At 35.9% G+C, this 17,186-nt stretch overlaps 1 protein-coding gene across 1 annotated transcript; it reads left to right on the plus strand.

The window, feature by feature from the left end:
- Window positions 1-10,825: 10,825 nt before the first annotated feature.
- LOC136219174 (FRIGIDA-like protein 1) lies at window positions 10,826-16,207 on the plus strand. The gene is made up of 3 exons (XM_066006453.1): window positions 10,826-11,956; window positions 15,072-15,247; window positions 15,334-16,207. Exons 1-3 carry the CDS (start codon window positions 11,047-11,049, stop codon window positions 15,973-15,975), a joined length of 1,728 nt encoding a protein of 575 aa, XP_065862525.1. The 5' UTR covers window positions 10,826-11,046; the 3' UTR covers window positions 15,976-16,207.
- Window positions 16,208-17,186: the final 979 nt, after the last annotated feature.

Here is a 17,186-nt window from a genome sequence, read left to right on the forward strand (position 1 = left end):
ATTCTAATTGCCTCTAGCCTTGCCACTGGGGCAAAGGTCTCACCGTAGTCAATACCTTCTTGCTGAATGTAGCCATGAGCTACAAGTGTTGCTTTGTTTCTGACTACGTTCCCTTGTTCATCCAACTTGTTTCTGAAGACCCATCTTGTTCCAATGGTCTTCTGACTCGTTGGATGAGGCACTAGCTCCCATACATCGTTTCTTCTGAATTGATCGAGCTCCTTTTGCATTGCGATCATCCAGAATTCATCGTACTCAGCTTCAGCGAAATTCTTCGGTTCTTGAACTGAGACGAAGGCTACATTGCTGAGGTACTTCCTGAGTTGATTCCTCATCATCAAGGTATTCCCAGCAGAATCAAGGATTGCACTCTCTGAGTGCCCTCTTGGAATCCTTATCTCTTTAGGTAGATTTATATCTTGTGATGTCTGTGTTTCAACAATCTCTGCAGAAGTAGATGGGTCAGTGAAAGTAATCTTAGGTTCACTCTTACTTTTGGTCAGCCTTTTAGTGAATGACTCAGTAGCTGGTTCTTGGTCAGCGGTTACTGAGTGTGGATCATCCTCGGTCAGCGGCTGGTATCTACCTTTAGGGTTAGTTTCATCGAACTCCACATGTACTGACTCTTCTAAAACTTGAGTTCACTTATTAAAAACTCTGTATGCTTTGTTGTTTGTTGAGTAGCCCAAAAAGATAGCGTCATCAGCTTTTGAGTCAAACTTTGCTAAGCTATCTTTGGTATTCAAAATAAAACATTTACAGCCAAAGGCACGAAAGTATCCAATGTTGGGCTTTCGTCCTTTCCAAAGTTCATAGGGGTTTTTCTTTAATATAGGTCTAACTAGAGCCCTATTAAGAATATAGCACGCTGTGTTGACAGCCTCTCCCCAAAAATACTTTGGAAGCCTATGCTCATCCAGCATTGTCCTGGCTATTTCAACCAGAATTCTGTTCTTCCTTTCAACAACCCCATTTTGTTGAGGAGTTCTAGGAGCAGAAAAATTATGGTCAATGCCGCTGGCTTCACAGAATTCAACAAACTTTTGGTTTTTGAATTCTCCACCATTATCGCTACGGATGTGAGCTAATTTTAGGTCTTTATCATTTTCAATTTTTCTAACCAAATTTGAAAATGTCTCAAAGGTCTCATCCTTGCTACTCAGCAAGATGACCCACGTGTACCGAGAGAAGTCATCTACAATGACCAAGGAAAATCTTCTTCCACCCAGACTCAGCGACTGGACTGGACCGAAGAGATCCAAGTGTAGTAACTCTAACGGACGCTTAGTTGAGACAATATTTTTTCTGTGAAAAGGTTGTTTGGTTTGTTTTCCAGCTTGGCAAGCGTGGCATAATTGATCTTTTTCAAATTTAAGTTCAGGCAGTCCCTCAACCAATTGCTTTCTTGCTAATTTGGCCAGGAGGTCCATGCTTACATGACCAAGTCTCCTGTGCCATAGCCAGGAATTTTCTTCCTTTGATACTAAGCATACAGTTTTTGAAAACTTTTTCTCTAAGTCTAGCATAAAGACATTATCTATGCGAGGGGCAGTTAAAATTAACTCATTTGATTCACCCTCGTATATTTTACATCCAGTAGCATCAAATATAACTTTTCACCCATTGTCACATAGCTGAGCTACGCTGAGTAAGTTATATTTGAGTCCGCTGACTAGGGAGACAGATTCAATAGTAGGATTACCTCCAATGGTTCCTGACCCTACTATCTTACCCTTCTTGTTGTCTCCAAAACTTACACTTCCTCCTCGTTTACGCTCAAACGTGATGAACTGAGTTTCATCACCAGTCATATGCCTCGAGCATACACTGTCAATATACCACATCTTTGACTTCTCGGCACATCTCAGGCTTACCTGCATTGTAACTAGTTACTTTTAGGTACCCAATTCTTTTTGGGTCCTTGCTTGTTAGGTGCAACAGGTAAAGCATCATATTTTATTTTATGGCGACATACTTGGACAGTATGGCCATTCTTTCCACAGAAGTCACATCTGTCCTTCTGCTTAGGATATTTCACTGACTTGTCAGCACCCTAGTGCTGAGCGTGCCAGCACACCTTAGTGGTGTGTCCTTTCTTCCCACAAAAGTCACACTGGACTTTTCGCTGGGGATTCCATTTCTGCTGAGTACCTTGGTACTGAGTTCTCAGAGGAATGTTTCTTTTATTTGGAACCTTTAATTTGTTCTGGATAGTTGTGACGTCCTTTCTCAGTTTCTTTGAAACTGATTGGACTTCAGAGACAGACTCGTGTATGATTTTCATGTTATCATGCAGAGTTGAATTGTCCTGAAGAAGGAATCTGAGGTCACTCATCTTGACCTCTTCCACTTCGTCACAGCGCCTGCTGAGTGCTCTAACTTTCTTATTACACTTCTTGACAAGTGTGTAGAGATCACTCAGGGCATTAACCATATCGTTTCTGAGCTGGGGAAGAGTAATTACCTCATTTGATTGCTCCTCGTAATCTGATGCAACGGATGGGTCAGCATGCTCAGAGACGCACGGCTCAGCAAGTTCGTCAGCCATGAAGCATATCTTCGCTGACTCGGTGGCCTCAGATTCTGTAGATGAAGACTCATCACTGTCGCTCCATGTAGCCACCATTGCCTTCTTGCCGCTCTTCTTGTCTTTCCTCAGTGTGGGGCAGCTTGACTTAATATGGCCAGTTTGATGGCACTCAAAGCATGTAATGGGCTTTGAGCTGTCCTTTTTGTATTTGCTGTCGCTTGAGTCAGCTTTATACTTATCAAACTTTCTGTAAGGCTTCTTAGAATATTTGTCATTCTTCCTGAATAGCCTTTTCATCTTCCTTGTGAACATAGCCATCTCCTCGTCATCAGTCACTACAAGAAATATGACAATTCATGACGATTTTCCTTTTTACGAACACATTTTCGTCACCAAAAATAAATTAACCATGACGCATTTTACCTTTTGTCATTGTTTTTAATTTTCTCATGACAATTTTTAAGAGCGTCTCCATTGTTTGACCTATTTGTCACTATAAGATATATTTTATGACGATATACAAAAAATTGTCACCTATAGTTTTGGAGGAAAAATTTATTAGAATGAATTTGGAGGGAAAATTTTTCCATGACGAAATAATGATATCTAGTGACAAATGTATCGTCATAGTAAAAAGTACTTTTCTATGACATTTTTTATTCGTCATAACTTGATTCGAAGAAAGGGTAACAAATTAGATTTCGTCATTTATTATTATCATTTTTTATATGATTTAAATATAGTCATGTATTTTGCTATTATTGTGACAATGTATGGATTATCATCACCATAATATTTACTGAGAAATTTTAGTAATTTCACATTAAAAAATAATAATTTAAGGACGAAATAATTTTTAATAGATGACGAAATAATTTTTCATCATGGGAGATAAATACGTCATAAATAATCGAGAAAATGTGATAAAAATATGTTGTTATTTATTATTGTTATCTTGTTGTGACTATATTTACATATTGTTTGTCTATTTGAATAATTTATGATAATAAAGTAAATGGTCATAATATAAATTATATAATGTTTTTCCGTGACAGTTTATCTGATTTCTCTGTCTGAGGCTCGTCAGATACCTTTTAGATAGATCCCTTTCCAATTAAAGCTTTACTTGTATACTAGGACTCGAACTCAAGATCTAAGTTAAGCGACTTAAGACTCTGAATCCAACTTTAATTGGTTATATAATATTAATTGATGACTTTTTTATGTCGTCATATAATATAATATTATTTATTATAATTCCTTGTCATAAAAAATAATTTTTTAAAGCAGTGATTAATTAAATTTGGTCATATATTTTTATTTTTATTATTATGACATCAATAATGCATAGTCATATATGTATTTTCATGACAAAATATTCATGTCTATTTAATAATGATAATTTTGTCATGTCAATGTGTAATATTAATATGACCTTATTTAGAAAATATTATTAATTATTATACAGTAGTAAATTTTACAGAATTACATATTAAGAAAAAAAAAAAGTGTATTATGAAATTGTAAGTTGTAGTATTACTTAATGGGTTAAGGTGCAAAAATACCCTTAGCGTTTTGGATTAGGAGCAATTTTACCCCTAACGTTTAAAATGGTACAATTTTACCCCTAACGTTTGTAACCAAGAGCAATTTTACCCATAACGTTGATAAATTAGGTCAATTTGATAAATAATTCATCAAACTGTCTTCTCAGCCATGAATCTTGTCATCTACACTTCACACGCATGTCATTTTATCAGTAACAAATCACAAACATATGTTGGGATGTGAAAAAATATAAAAAAATATAATGTCTTTTGTATGAATTAGACAAAAAAAATCAAAAAATTCACCGAATTTATAAATATTAATCTCCAATTCTATTATTAAATTACAAAAAACATGAAATCCTTTTTTATATAATGATTGATATGCAATTGGTGCGAAATAAAGAACAAAAATATATGTGTTTTATAATAATTTCTGAAATTGACCCAAATTATCAACGTTAGGGGTAAAATTGCTCGTGGTTACAAACGTTAGGGGTAAAATTGCACCATTTTAGACGTTAGGGGTAAAATTGCTCCTAACCTAAAACGTTAGGGGTCTTTTTGCACCTTAACCCTTACTTAATTAATAACGTAAAAAAAGCACTATATGAGAAAATTAAAATCCTAATTAATGCATGCCCAAATAAAATCTAGATCATAGTTAGAAATTAATATTCTTTTTTATATACAGATTATCGCCAACCAATTAGAGGGGGACATGGCAACTCAAAATTAAATAGCTATATGCAATTACATATATGTGTGTTTCAGTAATGGAAAAACTCATCTCTCTTAACTGTTTTTCACTGTAAAAGCGGCACATTATTTGGTGATATATGGAAGTGGAAATCGTGTGATGGTGAAAGCAAAGCTAACAGAATTCGAATCCAACTCTATTACTTCTATTACTAGGTCCAAAACTCATCTCTTTCATCTCTTTTGCACATGAAAATTTCTTTCATTTTCTCTGTCTCTCATTTTTGTTTAGTGACAAATTGAGTGTGCAACTTGAATTTCTTCTTTATCCCTATATAAGCATCTACAAGGACGAAAAGGAATAGAAGCAATTACCTAACAACGAGAACAAATGTCTTTTTCAACGCAATTTTGCCAAATTACGGTGAGGAATTTATAGAGAGTTAGACTACTCTCTCCTAGAAAAGTTTTTCGGTAGGTTTTATAGGTAGGACAATATCATTTGCTTATTGATTCGATCATGCTTCGTTTTCCTTATGTATCTTATCAATTTTCAGTTATATAAGAATCAATTAACGGAAATTGTTTCTCTAAAGTCCATACAGTCCATGCTGACACACACGTTAGATTTCATATGTCTACATCTCAAAAAGGTTCGGTAATGAGAGGTACATGAAACAGAATCAATGGAACCTTGATGTATAATTTTTTTTAAGAGAAACCAATTTCTAATTTTACAATCCTAATTGGTATTCAGTGCAGGTCATTTTTTCTTCACAATGTTGCAGTATAGGATCAGCAAACTCATACATGCTCTTGAAGTCGCCACCATGAGCTGCAATACGCTATCAACTTTGCTCATCCAACTAGGTTGTCATTGTAGTGCATCAGACCCGATGGAAGTTTCCAGTTTCAGTTTGGGATCCTTTAGAATTGAAATGAAGTTGATGAGATATTATATATACACATTTTATTGCCATTTGAATTAATTGGTTGGTAATAGATTGTTTTTTATCATCGTTTTCTTGTTCTATTAAACACAGTTAATAAAAAATGGTACGGTGGTTTATGAATTTACAATGGAAGTCATGCCAACAACAAGCTTCCGCTTGACCTATAGATTTTTCTGTTAATTAATATATGGATAGTACATTGTACCAACTAGTTAAAAATAGAAAAATTTGGCTTATTATGTTATGAATCTTGATAAGCAAATCAAGTTTTAGTTGTATATATGGAATCCCTGATATGAGTCAAAGACCATCTCTTACATATCTCTGGACATAAACTTTTAGTTACAATATCATTTCCATAACTTAATACTCTTTATTGACGACTTAAATTTTAAAATAACAATAATTATGACATTTATAATGTCATCAAAATTCTGCAATTTAAGTTAAATATACATATTCGTCACCTTAATTGTGTCTTTTAATGACAAAATATGAATTTCGTCACTTAAATATTTAAGTTTCATGACAAAATTTAATCTTGATTGATAGAAATTTTGACAGTTACAACGTCACGAAAACTATATAGTTTCAATCTTTAATTAGAATTTGTCACCTTAACTATATTTTTAGATGACAAAATTTTGTTTGACGTCATTTAAATGTTCACAATTCATGACAAAATGAAGTGTGAAGTGACAAAATATTTGTAAAAATAGTGACAAAATAAACGTTACTAAAACAAAATAAATATAGTGACACATGTTCATGTTTGTCATATAAAAGTAAATCATTCATGACAAAAGAAAAATACATCACATATACATAATACCACGCTCCTACTATGACGATCGATGTGACAACAAATTTTTGTCACATATTGTGTATTGTGACGAAAAATTATGCTTTTATGACAAATTTTATCCGTCATAAAGATCAAATTTCTTGTAGTGAGTTGAGCTCCCGTCAGTGGAGTCAGCTTTCATGACAAGAGACTTCTGCTTCTTGTCTTCAGATTTTTCCTTCACCTCGAAGTTTTTCATAGATATCTCATGGGCCAGCAACGAGCCGATGAGTTCGTCATATTTGTAGGTGGTTAAATCCTGAGCTTCCTCAACAGCGGTCTTCTTTGCTTGCCAGTCTTTAGGAAGACTCCTGAGTATCTTTTTGACTTGTTCTTCCTCAGTGAAGATTTTTCCAAGTCTCTTGAGCTCATTAATGATGTTGGTAAACCTTGCATTCATGTCTGAAATGCCCTCATCATTGTTCATCTCGAACAGCTCGTACAGTCTCATCTGCTGATTCACCTTGGACTCCTTTACTTTATTGGTTCCCTCGTAGGTGACTTCCAGCTTTTTCCAGATCTCTTGCGCCGACTCACAACCTGAGATTTTATTATATTCTGCAGCATCGAGCGCACAGTGAAGCATATTGATAGCCGAAGCGTGATTTTGAAGCTTCTTAAGATCATCCTCTGTCCATTTTACCTCAGCTTTTACAACTGTTAGGCCAGCCACAACTTCGACAGGTACAAATGGGCCTTGAACTATAGATAGCCAGGCACTCATATTTGTAGCCTGAATGAAATTTTTCATCCTATTCTTCCAAAAGGTATAGTTAGACCCGAAGAATAGGGGAGGCCGAGTGATGGACAGCCCCTCAGGCAGTATCTGAGTTGTTTGGTTTCCTGGGAGAAACCGAGTACTGTTTTCGCCCATGGTAGGGATCAGCTCAAGGTTGTTAGACCTTTTACAGTGAGCTTTTAAGCTCTGATACCACTTGTTGGTCCCTTATAACGTTGCAAGTATAGTTCCAAGGGGGGGTTAGGAACTATTTAAACTTTTTCTCTAAACCTTAGGGCAGAATTGTTTTCTAAAGAGAAAAGGATTCAACAGCGGCGCTGAGTGATCAGTAAGATACTGGCTTAGTCAACTGGTGAATAGGTCAGTTTCTTGACTTGAGTCAGGAGATAGCACTTAAAGTCTATTCCTGAGCTCAGATGTTCGATGCGCACAACTCAGCTTGACCTCTTTACTTGGTCAGTTTTTGGTTATTTAAGCAAGCAATATATATAAGGAGTTTAAGGTAAGAAATACTTTACTCAGCAGATTTATCCAGGTTCGGCTTCTTCTAAGCCTACGTCCTGTCCCCGGAACAAGTTCCGAGATTTCGAATCCTCTACTGAGCTCTTTAAAGGTAGAGCCTCAAACCTTTTACAATCTTAGCAACTGAGTATAACAAGGGTACCTTCCTCTATACCTCTACTCAATCCTAATCTCTCGCTGAGTACTATAACCGAGTACTCAGCCTCTCCTTTCTAATCTCTAGAAATGATAAGTGTTTGTCCTAAACAATGATTTGCTAAGACACCTTAGATGATTGAATAATCACTCTAGACTTTTACACAAAAGATATTGAATGTAGTGTAAGGTTGCTTTGCTTTTTGCTTGCAGAACTTTGCGTAGAGATTTGGTCAGCGTAATGGCTTGATCAACTTCTGTAAGTGTTGAAGCTTCTGATGGCACTCTATTTATAGAGACGTCTGGGCATCGGTCATTTCGAATTTCGAAATAACCGTTGGAGGGAAACGGCTTCCTGTCGTTGTCATCCTGACTTGCTCAGAGCTCTCGGTCAATCAGATTTGAGTATCTTCTATCCTCGGTCAGCTTTTAGTCAGCTCGGCAGAGTGTCTCACCATTTATGGTAAAGTCAACTGGACAGCATACTGTGTCGTCTGAACTTTACCCAAAGTGAAAATACTTTGTCTGGAAGTTTTCCTTAACCAGCTGCTGTCTTGTACGCTTGTCGAATCTACTCAGCAGCTTCATCTTGAAGTTGTTCCCGAAGGTCTTCCAGATCCTTCGATTGCTGAGTTGCGTTTTGTACACAGCGACATCGTTTTGACAAACGCGGGCCGAGTTGTATTAGAACTGTTTGACTTGGGCTTTGACACTTGTATTGGGCTTGGGCCTTTTAATTCTTGTGTCTTATAAACAATATAACTCAACATTGAACAAACACATTAGTAGAATAAATCAAAGCATTTAAACTTAGTGTGTTTAGAATATGTATTTCAATTATACTTAAACAATTTTGTCAAATCAAAATTATGTGGAAAGGTGTTTCAACAAACCTAAGTAAGTAAACAAACGTCTCTGTATATGTAATTTGACAGTTTTCATAGTCACGATTCAATTTGATTCGTTTTGGATATAATTGATGAAAGATCGTATTTTACTACATCGATTCACAGAAAGTTAAAGGTAAAGGATTCTGATACGAAAGACACCACGACTCTCAGTCATGATTCCTATTTGCATATCCATCAAAGCTTACCATCCTCTAGTCCCCCAACTCACTGTTTTGGACCTGAATATCTATATAGTGATCCGAGTAGGAACAAACTGAAACGTTGTATGAGTCCTTCCACAATAGAACAAGCTCCCCACTTATTCCACCATAATTAAAAGAGAAACAATGATTGAACAGAAATTTACAACGAACCACATCCAAATGACTTTTATCAACCAAGGTCTCCATAAGAAAGATAATATTAGGGTTTTGTGGTTTTACCAACTCCCCCCAAAGAATGAATTGCACGAAGGTAACCTAGTCCTTAACAATTCCGGCTAAGACAGTTCATTGCTCTTGACAAACCTGATGCACAAGCCTCACCGCTTCAGTGTTAGTCAAAAAAACCGAATCCTTAGAAATTAAAGAAACAGAACCCCTCAAAGTTGATTGCAAGACTTCGTTTGTAAGAAATTCACTAATATTTAGATTATTTCATAGGTTTTGTACCAAACTGTCACCAGAACACCAACCCTTCTTCATTTGGACTCAAAACTAAGGTAAATAAAAAATTATTTTTTATGCTCAAAATCCTAAAATGTACATTAATTATAGGATATGGAGAAAGAAGCTTTTGCAACACGGACTTTTATATTTATTAATCATTATGTTGTGGTTTGTACAAAATTGTTAGTATTTCATGAGTTTTTATTAGTCATCTTTATGTAACAAATTTTTCTGACGAACCAATGTGTCAAGTTGGTATCTTTTGAATGAGAATAAAAAGACATTCATACGTTAATAAATTAGTGGTTTAGTAATTAAGTTTTTACAACAGTTTTATGTGTACCATAAATGATAATAAGTTGAATTGTAACATTTTTATATATTCACTTCTATCTTCAATTCTTAAAATTTATTAATATTAATTTTTGTTTATCTCAAATGAAAATTATTTAATTGGATTGCCATATCTATTGCATTCATTGTCTATTATTATAAATTTGTAAGTAAGTTGATATTGATGTGTGTGTAATATAGAGTTATGTCATATGTAGTCTCATACTATTTTTAGAATCAAATTATAATCATTCGTTTTAATTTTTTATTCGTGAATTTGATACTTATCCTAATAAAAATCATAATTGCGGTTCGTTTGATCTTGAGTTTTACAGCACTATAGTTGCATTCACTACATTTTTACTCAGTTAATATACCGTTATTCAAGCATATTGACATTATGAAAATTCTATTCATGGTATAAATATTTTATTTTTTGACGTGTATTTTTTATTTTATATATTATTAAAAATATTAATTTTTTTATCAAATATACCCCTATTTAAGTTGACTTTTTATATTGGAAATATATAAAGTTATTTTTGGATGCAATTAATTTTAAACAAAGTTTTTTATTTAAAATTAATTACATTTCTTAATTAGTGTACATTAAACTTAAAGGGTGTTTGTTACGTGGGATAAATGGAGTGGAATATGGATAAAAAAAAATCTAAAGATAAGGAATGGATACAAATCTTATATCTAAAGAAGACTGGTATAAAAAGATCCGATAAGCTTCTACAATTTTAATAAAATGGAAAAATCAATTTTATCCCTCAAATCAATATTCTACGGTTTAAACGAAAATAATATAGTAAAATATATTATTTTATTTTTATCCATATCACACAAATTAAATATAAAATAATAATTATCAACTATTTAATTTTATTTTATCTCAATCTTTTATCTCAATATTTATGTTTATTTCTCTCCCTACCAAACTTCGTTAAAAAACATGTAATGTGGAAAAAACATGATAGTTAAATACGTTGTATCCGACTAGTTTCATTAACGCCTGGATTCGGAAGAAATATAAATGTCGGAGCATGTCTCCTATCTCCACCCGGTTATCGTCGTCTCGGCCAGTGGCACCGTTATATGCCTCATCCAAAGCCAGGAACTTTTTAGCTTTCTCTGCCTCTCTGTCTAGGGTTAGGGTTTAATTTTTTTATACATTATAACAATGGCATCCTCGAACGGGACTCTGAAAACGATAGAATCAGCGTTGAAGCTAGTGGATACCAAAAAGGAAAGCCTTAAGCGTGCCTATGATGATTTACAAGCTCACTCCTCTCTTCTTTCCTCCTTTCCCCTCTCCTGGTCTGACATCGACGCCCACTTCTCCTCCCTTCAAACCTCCCTCACTCGTCGCTTTCAGGACCTCCAACAATCTCTTGAATCCTCTGAGCCACTTGACTCAGCTGTCGTTCTTCACGGGTCCGGTGGTTCCGATCAATTGGCAACCGTTAACGGTGGAGACCCATCTTCTTCGTCTATTCAATTGCATGAGTCTCAAACGCTGTCTAAGGAAGTCCCTGTGCACGAACCATCATCTTCTCTTAATGCATTGATTGGTAACTCCGCTGCTCGGCCGGAATTGGTGCTTCTGTGCGAGAAGAGGGATGGTCAAGGATTGAGAAACTATTTTAATGATCATTCAAGAGAGCGAAGCTCTATCCGGGAAGAGCTTGTAAGTTTAATGAGGGCTGTTCCAGATGCAGGGGCAATGGTTTTGGATGCAATGGAGGGTTTTTTTCCAGCAAATTCAAGTTCTAGAGGTGATAAAGATACGGACCTGTGCCATTTGAGGAAGGGTTGTTTGGACTTATTCGAGGTGTTAATAGAGACTAAACCCGTTCTGAGTGATCAGGTGAAAGAAAGAGCTAAAACCATGGCTTTGGAATGGAAAAATAAAGTGAATTTGGATGGGGATTGCTCTTTAGAGGCATTAGGTTTTTTGAATTTGATTGTGGCATATGAGTTGTGGGGGATATTTCAAGCAGATGACCTTTTAAATTACTTTTTTGTCATTGCTCGGTTTAAGCAAGCTACAGAATTGTGTCGGGCTATTGGCTTGGGAGACTTAATAAATGGTAAGATTCTTTTCATTTAAATTCAATGCACTTGAATGTATCAGCTTGAGTCTGTTTCTTATTGTTATTCTCTAGGTCTGTGTGGACTCTTTTGTGATATTTTGATGGGAAGTGTTATTGATGATGAACTCAAGGTGTTCACTTGTTTCATTTGTGTCTGCTACTACTAGGCAAGCTTACTCTATAGCCAAAAAGCTATTGTAACTAGAATGTAGTTTAAATATGGAAGTTCATGTGTGATGGTACAGCCTACAAGTGCAAGTTAGGTTGAATAGTTGGAAAAAGTTGGGAAATTGAAACTTCATTTTTTACATTGATGATAGAATGAGTGATACCTGGAGAAGAGTAGTTCTAAGGCAGTGAATGTGTAAGATTACTGATGATGCATTTGGGGAGAAAGGTCATTGGTTGTCCGTTTTGATGTTTTTCCATTTAAGCTGTAATAGGTAAATTATTTTTGTTTTTATGAACCGGAAGAATTGTGTTATGAACATGGGGTTGGGATCTAGTTATGGGACATATAATCTTCTAGGAAAGAATGCTTAGGAGTCTTCCTTCCCTTACCCGTTTTGTTGAAACAATTAGGAGCTTGTTAAGAGAGAAACCCGATCTTAGAATTGTTCGGAGCTCATTAAGAGAGAACTCCTTGATTTCTTAAGGTTCAGTTGGATTTTTAACTGATCTCTATTTTATTAATGATCTCCTCCCCTTTAAATAGAAGAGACAGAACTACAAGCTAACAAGGGATAATAGGAACGAAATAATGCTAGCTAGGGCTGTGTAGGCAACAACTAATTAACAATAGGAAACAACAACTAATAAGGAATAGAGATTAGAAAGCAAGTTTTGCATACCTTGGAACAGTAGCGCTATTGTCATTGATGTTAGCCTGATTTCTTGACGATCACGGTTGATACTCTCTCCTTCAGAACCTCTGTCATTGGTACGACTAGCGTTAATCTTCCGAGAAAGATCATCCAACCGTGCTGACATCTCTTGTTGTTTTGCCTCACTTTCGGCCTTGTCCTGCTCCCGTCAGATTTATACATGGCCATGAAGGTCAATTTACTTCTGTAGGGTACGAGATCCATAACACTAGGCTTTGATACCAAGTTGTTATGGACACGGGTTTGGGATGTAGTTACGGGACCTTGTACCCTATAATCTTCTAGTAAAGAATGCTTAAGAGTCTTCCTTCACTTACCTATTTTGTTGAAACAGTAAGGAGATTTAAGAGAGAATCCTCTGATCTTAGAATTGTTAGGAGCTCATTAAGAGAGAACTCCATGATCTCTTAGTTTCATTGGATTTTGAACTGATGGTTATTTTATTAACGATCCCCCCTTTAAATAGAAGAAACATAATTACAAGCTAACAATGGATGCGTAAACAGCAACAATATAGGAATAAAATAGTGCTAGTTAGGGCTGCGTAGGCAGCAACTAATTAGGAATAGGAAACAACAACTAATTGATTAGGAATAGAGAGTAACCAAGTATTGCGGAAATCAAAACCTATCCTAAATGGTAACTATCCTATACAAAAAATCAAATCAACTTTTAATTCTATTAGGAATAGAACTTATTAAAGAAACAGAATGTAAATCTATATAGGATTCTAAAGCTGCCTGATTCCTGACAAATTGCTTATGCCAAATATGTGTGTAGGTCAGTAGTAGAATCATCATATCTCCAGGATAGTATCAGGATACTAAGATCATTACTCTAAATTTGTAATTTTGAAAACGTCTGCAACCTTTAGTAATTTGTTGATACCATCCATGGTCATTTAGCACAATCTAAATGCTAAATGGGTAATTGTAGTAGCATGCATAGTTATTAAAGGCGCATGGCGCACCAAGGCGCAAGGGGTCCTGGAGCCATGGCGCATGGCGCATGGAGATGGCGCGCGCCATAGGGAGACAAGGCGCACTTAAAAAAATAAAAATTATAAAAATATAAAACTAACATAAAACTAAATCATGAAAATATCTTAAGCATAAATAAATTTTAAAATGCAAAATAAACCCCATATTAGAAAACTCTAAAGTTGAATACTAATTCCTAAGTTCTACTCCTAATCAAAACTCTCCAAATCCATCACTCCTCATCATCACTATCACACTCCTCATCTAAGGCATCATCAAACTATTGATCATCAAACTGTTGAAGTTGAATTCCCTTTGGCTTCTTTGTTTTTGTTGTTTGAATCCGTTTGATGTGTTTTCTTTCTACTAAACTTCTTCCTCTTTTAATGACTCTATCTCTTACTCTTCAAATGACTCTGTCTCTTCCTCTTTAAAGAGTCTCTTCGTCTTCTACTTAGTTTAAAACCTATAATCTCTCTCCTTTTTGATACTTTTTGTTAATATAACATGTGTTCCATTCCGATATATAAAGTAGCTACCAAAAAAATGCCCATAACTGCCTCTAACTGTCAAGGCGCGCCTTGGTGCGCCTTTGGCAACTGCCTTTGGCGCAAAATGGCGCACCAGGCGCGCGCCATAGCGATTGCGCCTCGCCATGGGGCTTCCATGGCGCTAAGGCCTGCGCCTGGTGCGCCATGCGCCATAGGCGCGCCTCAGGCGCGCCTTTAATAACTATGGTAGCATGAAGAATGAGCTGTTTTGTTTCTCATTTTAGAAGTGATATGATGAACCTGAAACATGGACCCCAATAAAATTCTAGGCTGATTGTTGAACTGGATATTCTGACAAGAAATTTGGTGGAAAACATGAAAGAATGTAGATATGGCTGGAATTTCTATGTAGAACCACACTGGAGGGAAATGATTCCAGTTATTGACTAGTTGCTTTTGCAAAGTTTCTGTATGCATTGACAAAAGCATATGGATAGGATAGCTTATTATTATTATCTGATAGCATGCCTAATTTTTTTTAACCTAGACCGTTGCACTATATAAATTAGTTTGACATTTGACTGACCACCCAATTGACCATTGCTTATGCAAAGAGTATGATTAAGTCAACATGCACAGTTAGGGAATAAATAGGACGTGTTCTCTTCTGAATGTGAGTGTTCTGAAGTTGTTGCTTATATGTCATCTGCTATGAAAATTCCATGACAGAATTTCTGATCTGATCTTTTGTACACAGATCTTGTTCAAAAGCTCATTGAGAATGAAAAACACCTCTTGGCTCTCAAATTTGTCTTTGAATTTGGACTCACTGAGAAGTTCCAACCAGTTCCTCTCTTAAAAGATCACATTAATGAGTGCAAGAGATTTAGTAAGAAAATTTGTGAGGAGGGGAATAACTCTGCTAAAGCAAAGGTAATTTGGCATCCCCTTGAATTTCAGAATTTCTTAATGTCTTCAATATATTCTGTTGTTCTTACTCATAACTATGCATCATGCAGAATGATGCCAGATCCAGAGAAATTAATGCGTTGAAAGCAGTCCTTAAAGTTATTGACGAACACAAGCTTGATTCTGAGTATCCACGGAAGGAACTTGAGAGTCAACTTGAGACGCTACAGAAGCAGAAGGTAGACAAGAAAGTTGTTGCACCATCCCCTAATAATAGGTCTCAACAGCTATCAAAGAAACAGTCACAACAGCAGCAGTCAAAGAAGCAGCGGCTGAATGGTAATAAACGTCCGGTCTCTATCCCAGGCAGCATTTCTGGTGCCAGTTCAGCTGTTCATTCATTTCAGCAATCACATTTACCACCTGCAGGTTTGTTGTCAACCACTGGGCCTTATGGGTTAATTGGCTCTGCTCCAATTTCCTCTTATTCAGGCGCATCAGCTGGTCCTTATAGCATTTCAGGGGTTGCCATGGGTTATACGGGTAACCCAGGACCTGCTGGGGCCCATCCATACTCTGCAGGTAACCCAGTCCCTGCTGGGGCCCATTCATACTCTGCGGGTAACCCAGGCCCTTCTGGGACCCATCCATACTCTGATCCATATGTGCCAACTGGTTATTATGATAGATCAGCTGCTTATGGTGGATACAATCTTCCACCTCAATACCATCCTGGTTACTATCCCCAATAGTTTTTGTAGTACTGGTACTTGTAGTTGAGCTTTTGATGGTATAATAGCTTTTGCCTGACTTTTGCACAACTGGTCATCGGAAAGCAAGCCTTTTCCGTGTTTTTATACATCATTACAATGTAGTACAGGAGTTCATGTTGGTTAGTTGAAATTGTGGCTGTTGGCACACTATGAAGTGTTTAAACAAGACTCGCAATGGTAGGAAATTACAAATCCGTTCATATTACATGTTTATATGTGTTCAGAAAGACTATGGAAGATCGTAGTCCATGGCGAATTTCCTTCATTACAACTTTTTCATGTCAATTCTTAGCTAGTAGTTTCTGGTAGATTTCTAAAATGAGCATTTTCTACTGGTTTTCATGTCAACCGGAAGGTTGATTAGTGCATTTTGAAAACATGACTTGGCTCTAAGTGAGTTTAGTTGTGTTGTTTAGGATGCATATGGCAACTCTATATATGAAATCCTGGAACGAGTGATTAAGCATGATGCAAATCCATATATTGAGCTGTTAGTTTTTGTTACGCCAAGTTCGGGTGAAATTTCTATAACGAGGTCGTTGCTTTTTTATCTTCTCTTTGATCGATAATCTAAAATACTTCTGAAGCGTGTTCGTGTTTTGAAAATTTCACTTTTTTTAATAGGTTGATCTGTTATAAACTCATGTAATATGATCATTGTCATATAACATAGATGTATCATGCACAAGTAGTTTGCAACTGTGATTAGCACCTTGTTGGTTGTCATCTATTTGAGTAAGGTCAAAGAAGAAGATTTGTGATATGGATTGGAGAGTTGATGCATGTTACAGGTTCAAGCTTCGTGATATTGTTTTATTATTTTCTCCAAAAATATTTGGATTATGATTCACGTTTTTATTTCCTTTTATGACTTGAAGATATTGAAATAATATATCCAGAAGCATTACTCTAAACAAGTTGGATAAAAAATCTTGAAAGTCAATTGCAAATGTAAGAGTTTCATGTACAAAATATACTTAGGATATGCATTTTGGTTCGTGTGACAGAGTTATTACCAAAACTATACGGGCCGTTTGTTTGATGCATTTTGGCTCTTAAGTTAAAATTTGAGGAGGGAGAATAAAAAATCAGCTACAACAGTCTCTTAGTGACTCCTCAAATCACTAAGAGCCTCTTCATCCTCTCTCTCCACTCTTAGTGCCTCTTAACTTTATTTTTTATTAATAATT

The sequence above is a fragment of the Euphorbia lathyris genome, chromosome 2 (genome assembly GCF_963576675.1).
Source record: "Euphorbia lathyris chromosome 2, ddEupLath1.1, whole genome shotgun sequence".
In the NCBI taxonomy this organism is placed as follows: Eukaryota; Viridiplantae; Streptophyta; class Magnoliopsida; order Malpighiales; family Euphorbiaceae; genus Euphorbia; species Euphorbia lathyris.

What these genes read in the sequence shown, in the direction of transcription:
- LOC136219174 (XM_066006453.1), top strand. Translation starts at nt 11,047, where the DNA reads ATGGCATCCTCGAACGGGACTCTGAAAACGATAGAATCAGCGTTGAAG. An exon ending in CTTGGGAGACTTAATAAATG is followed by an intron (nt 11,957 to 15,071) that starts GTAAGATTCTTT and finishes TTTTGTACACAG; the next exon opens with ATCTTGTTCAAAAGCTCATT. An exon ending in ATAACTCTGCTAAAGCAAAG is followed by an intron (nt 15,248 to 15,333) that starts GTAATTTGGCAT and finishes TGCATCATGCAG; the next exon opens with AATGATGCCAGATCCAGAGA.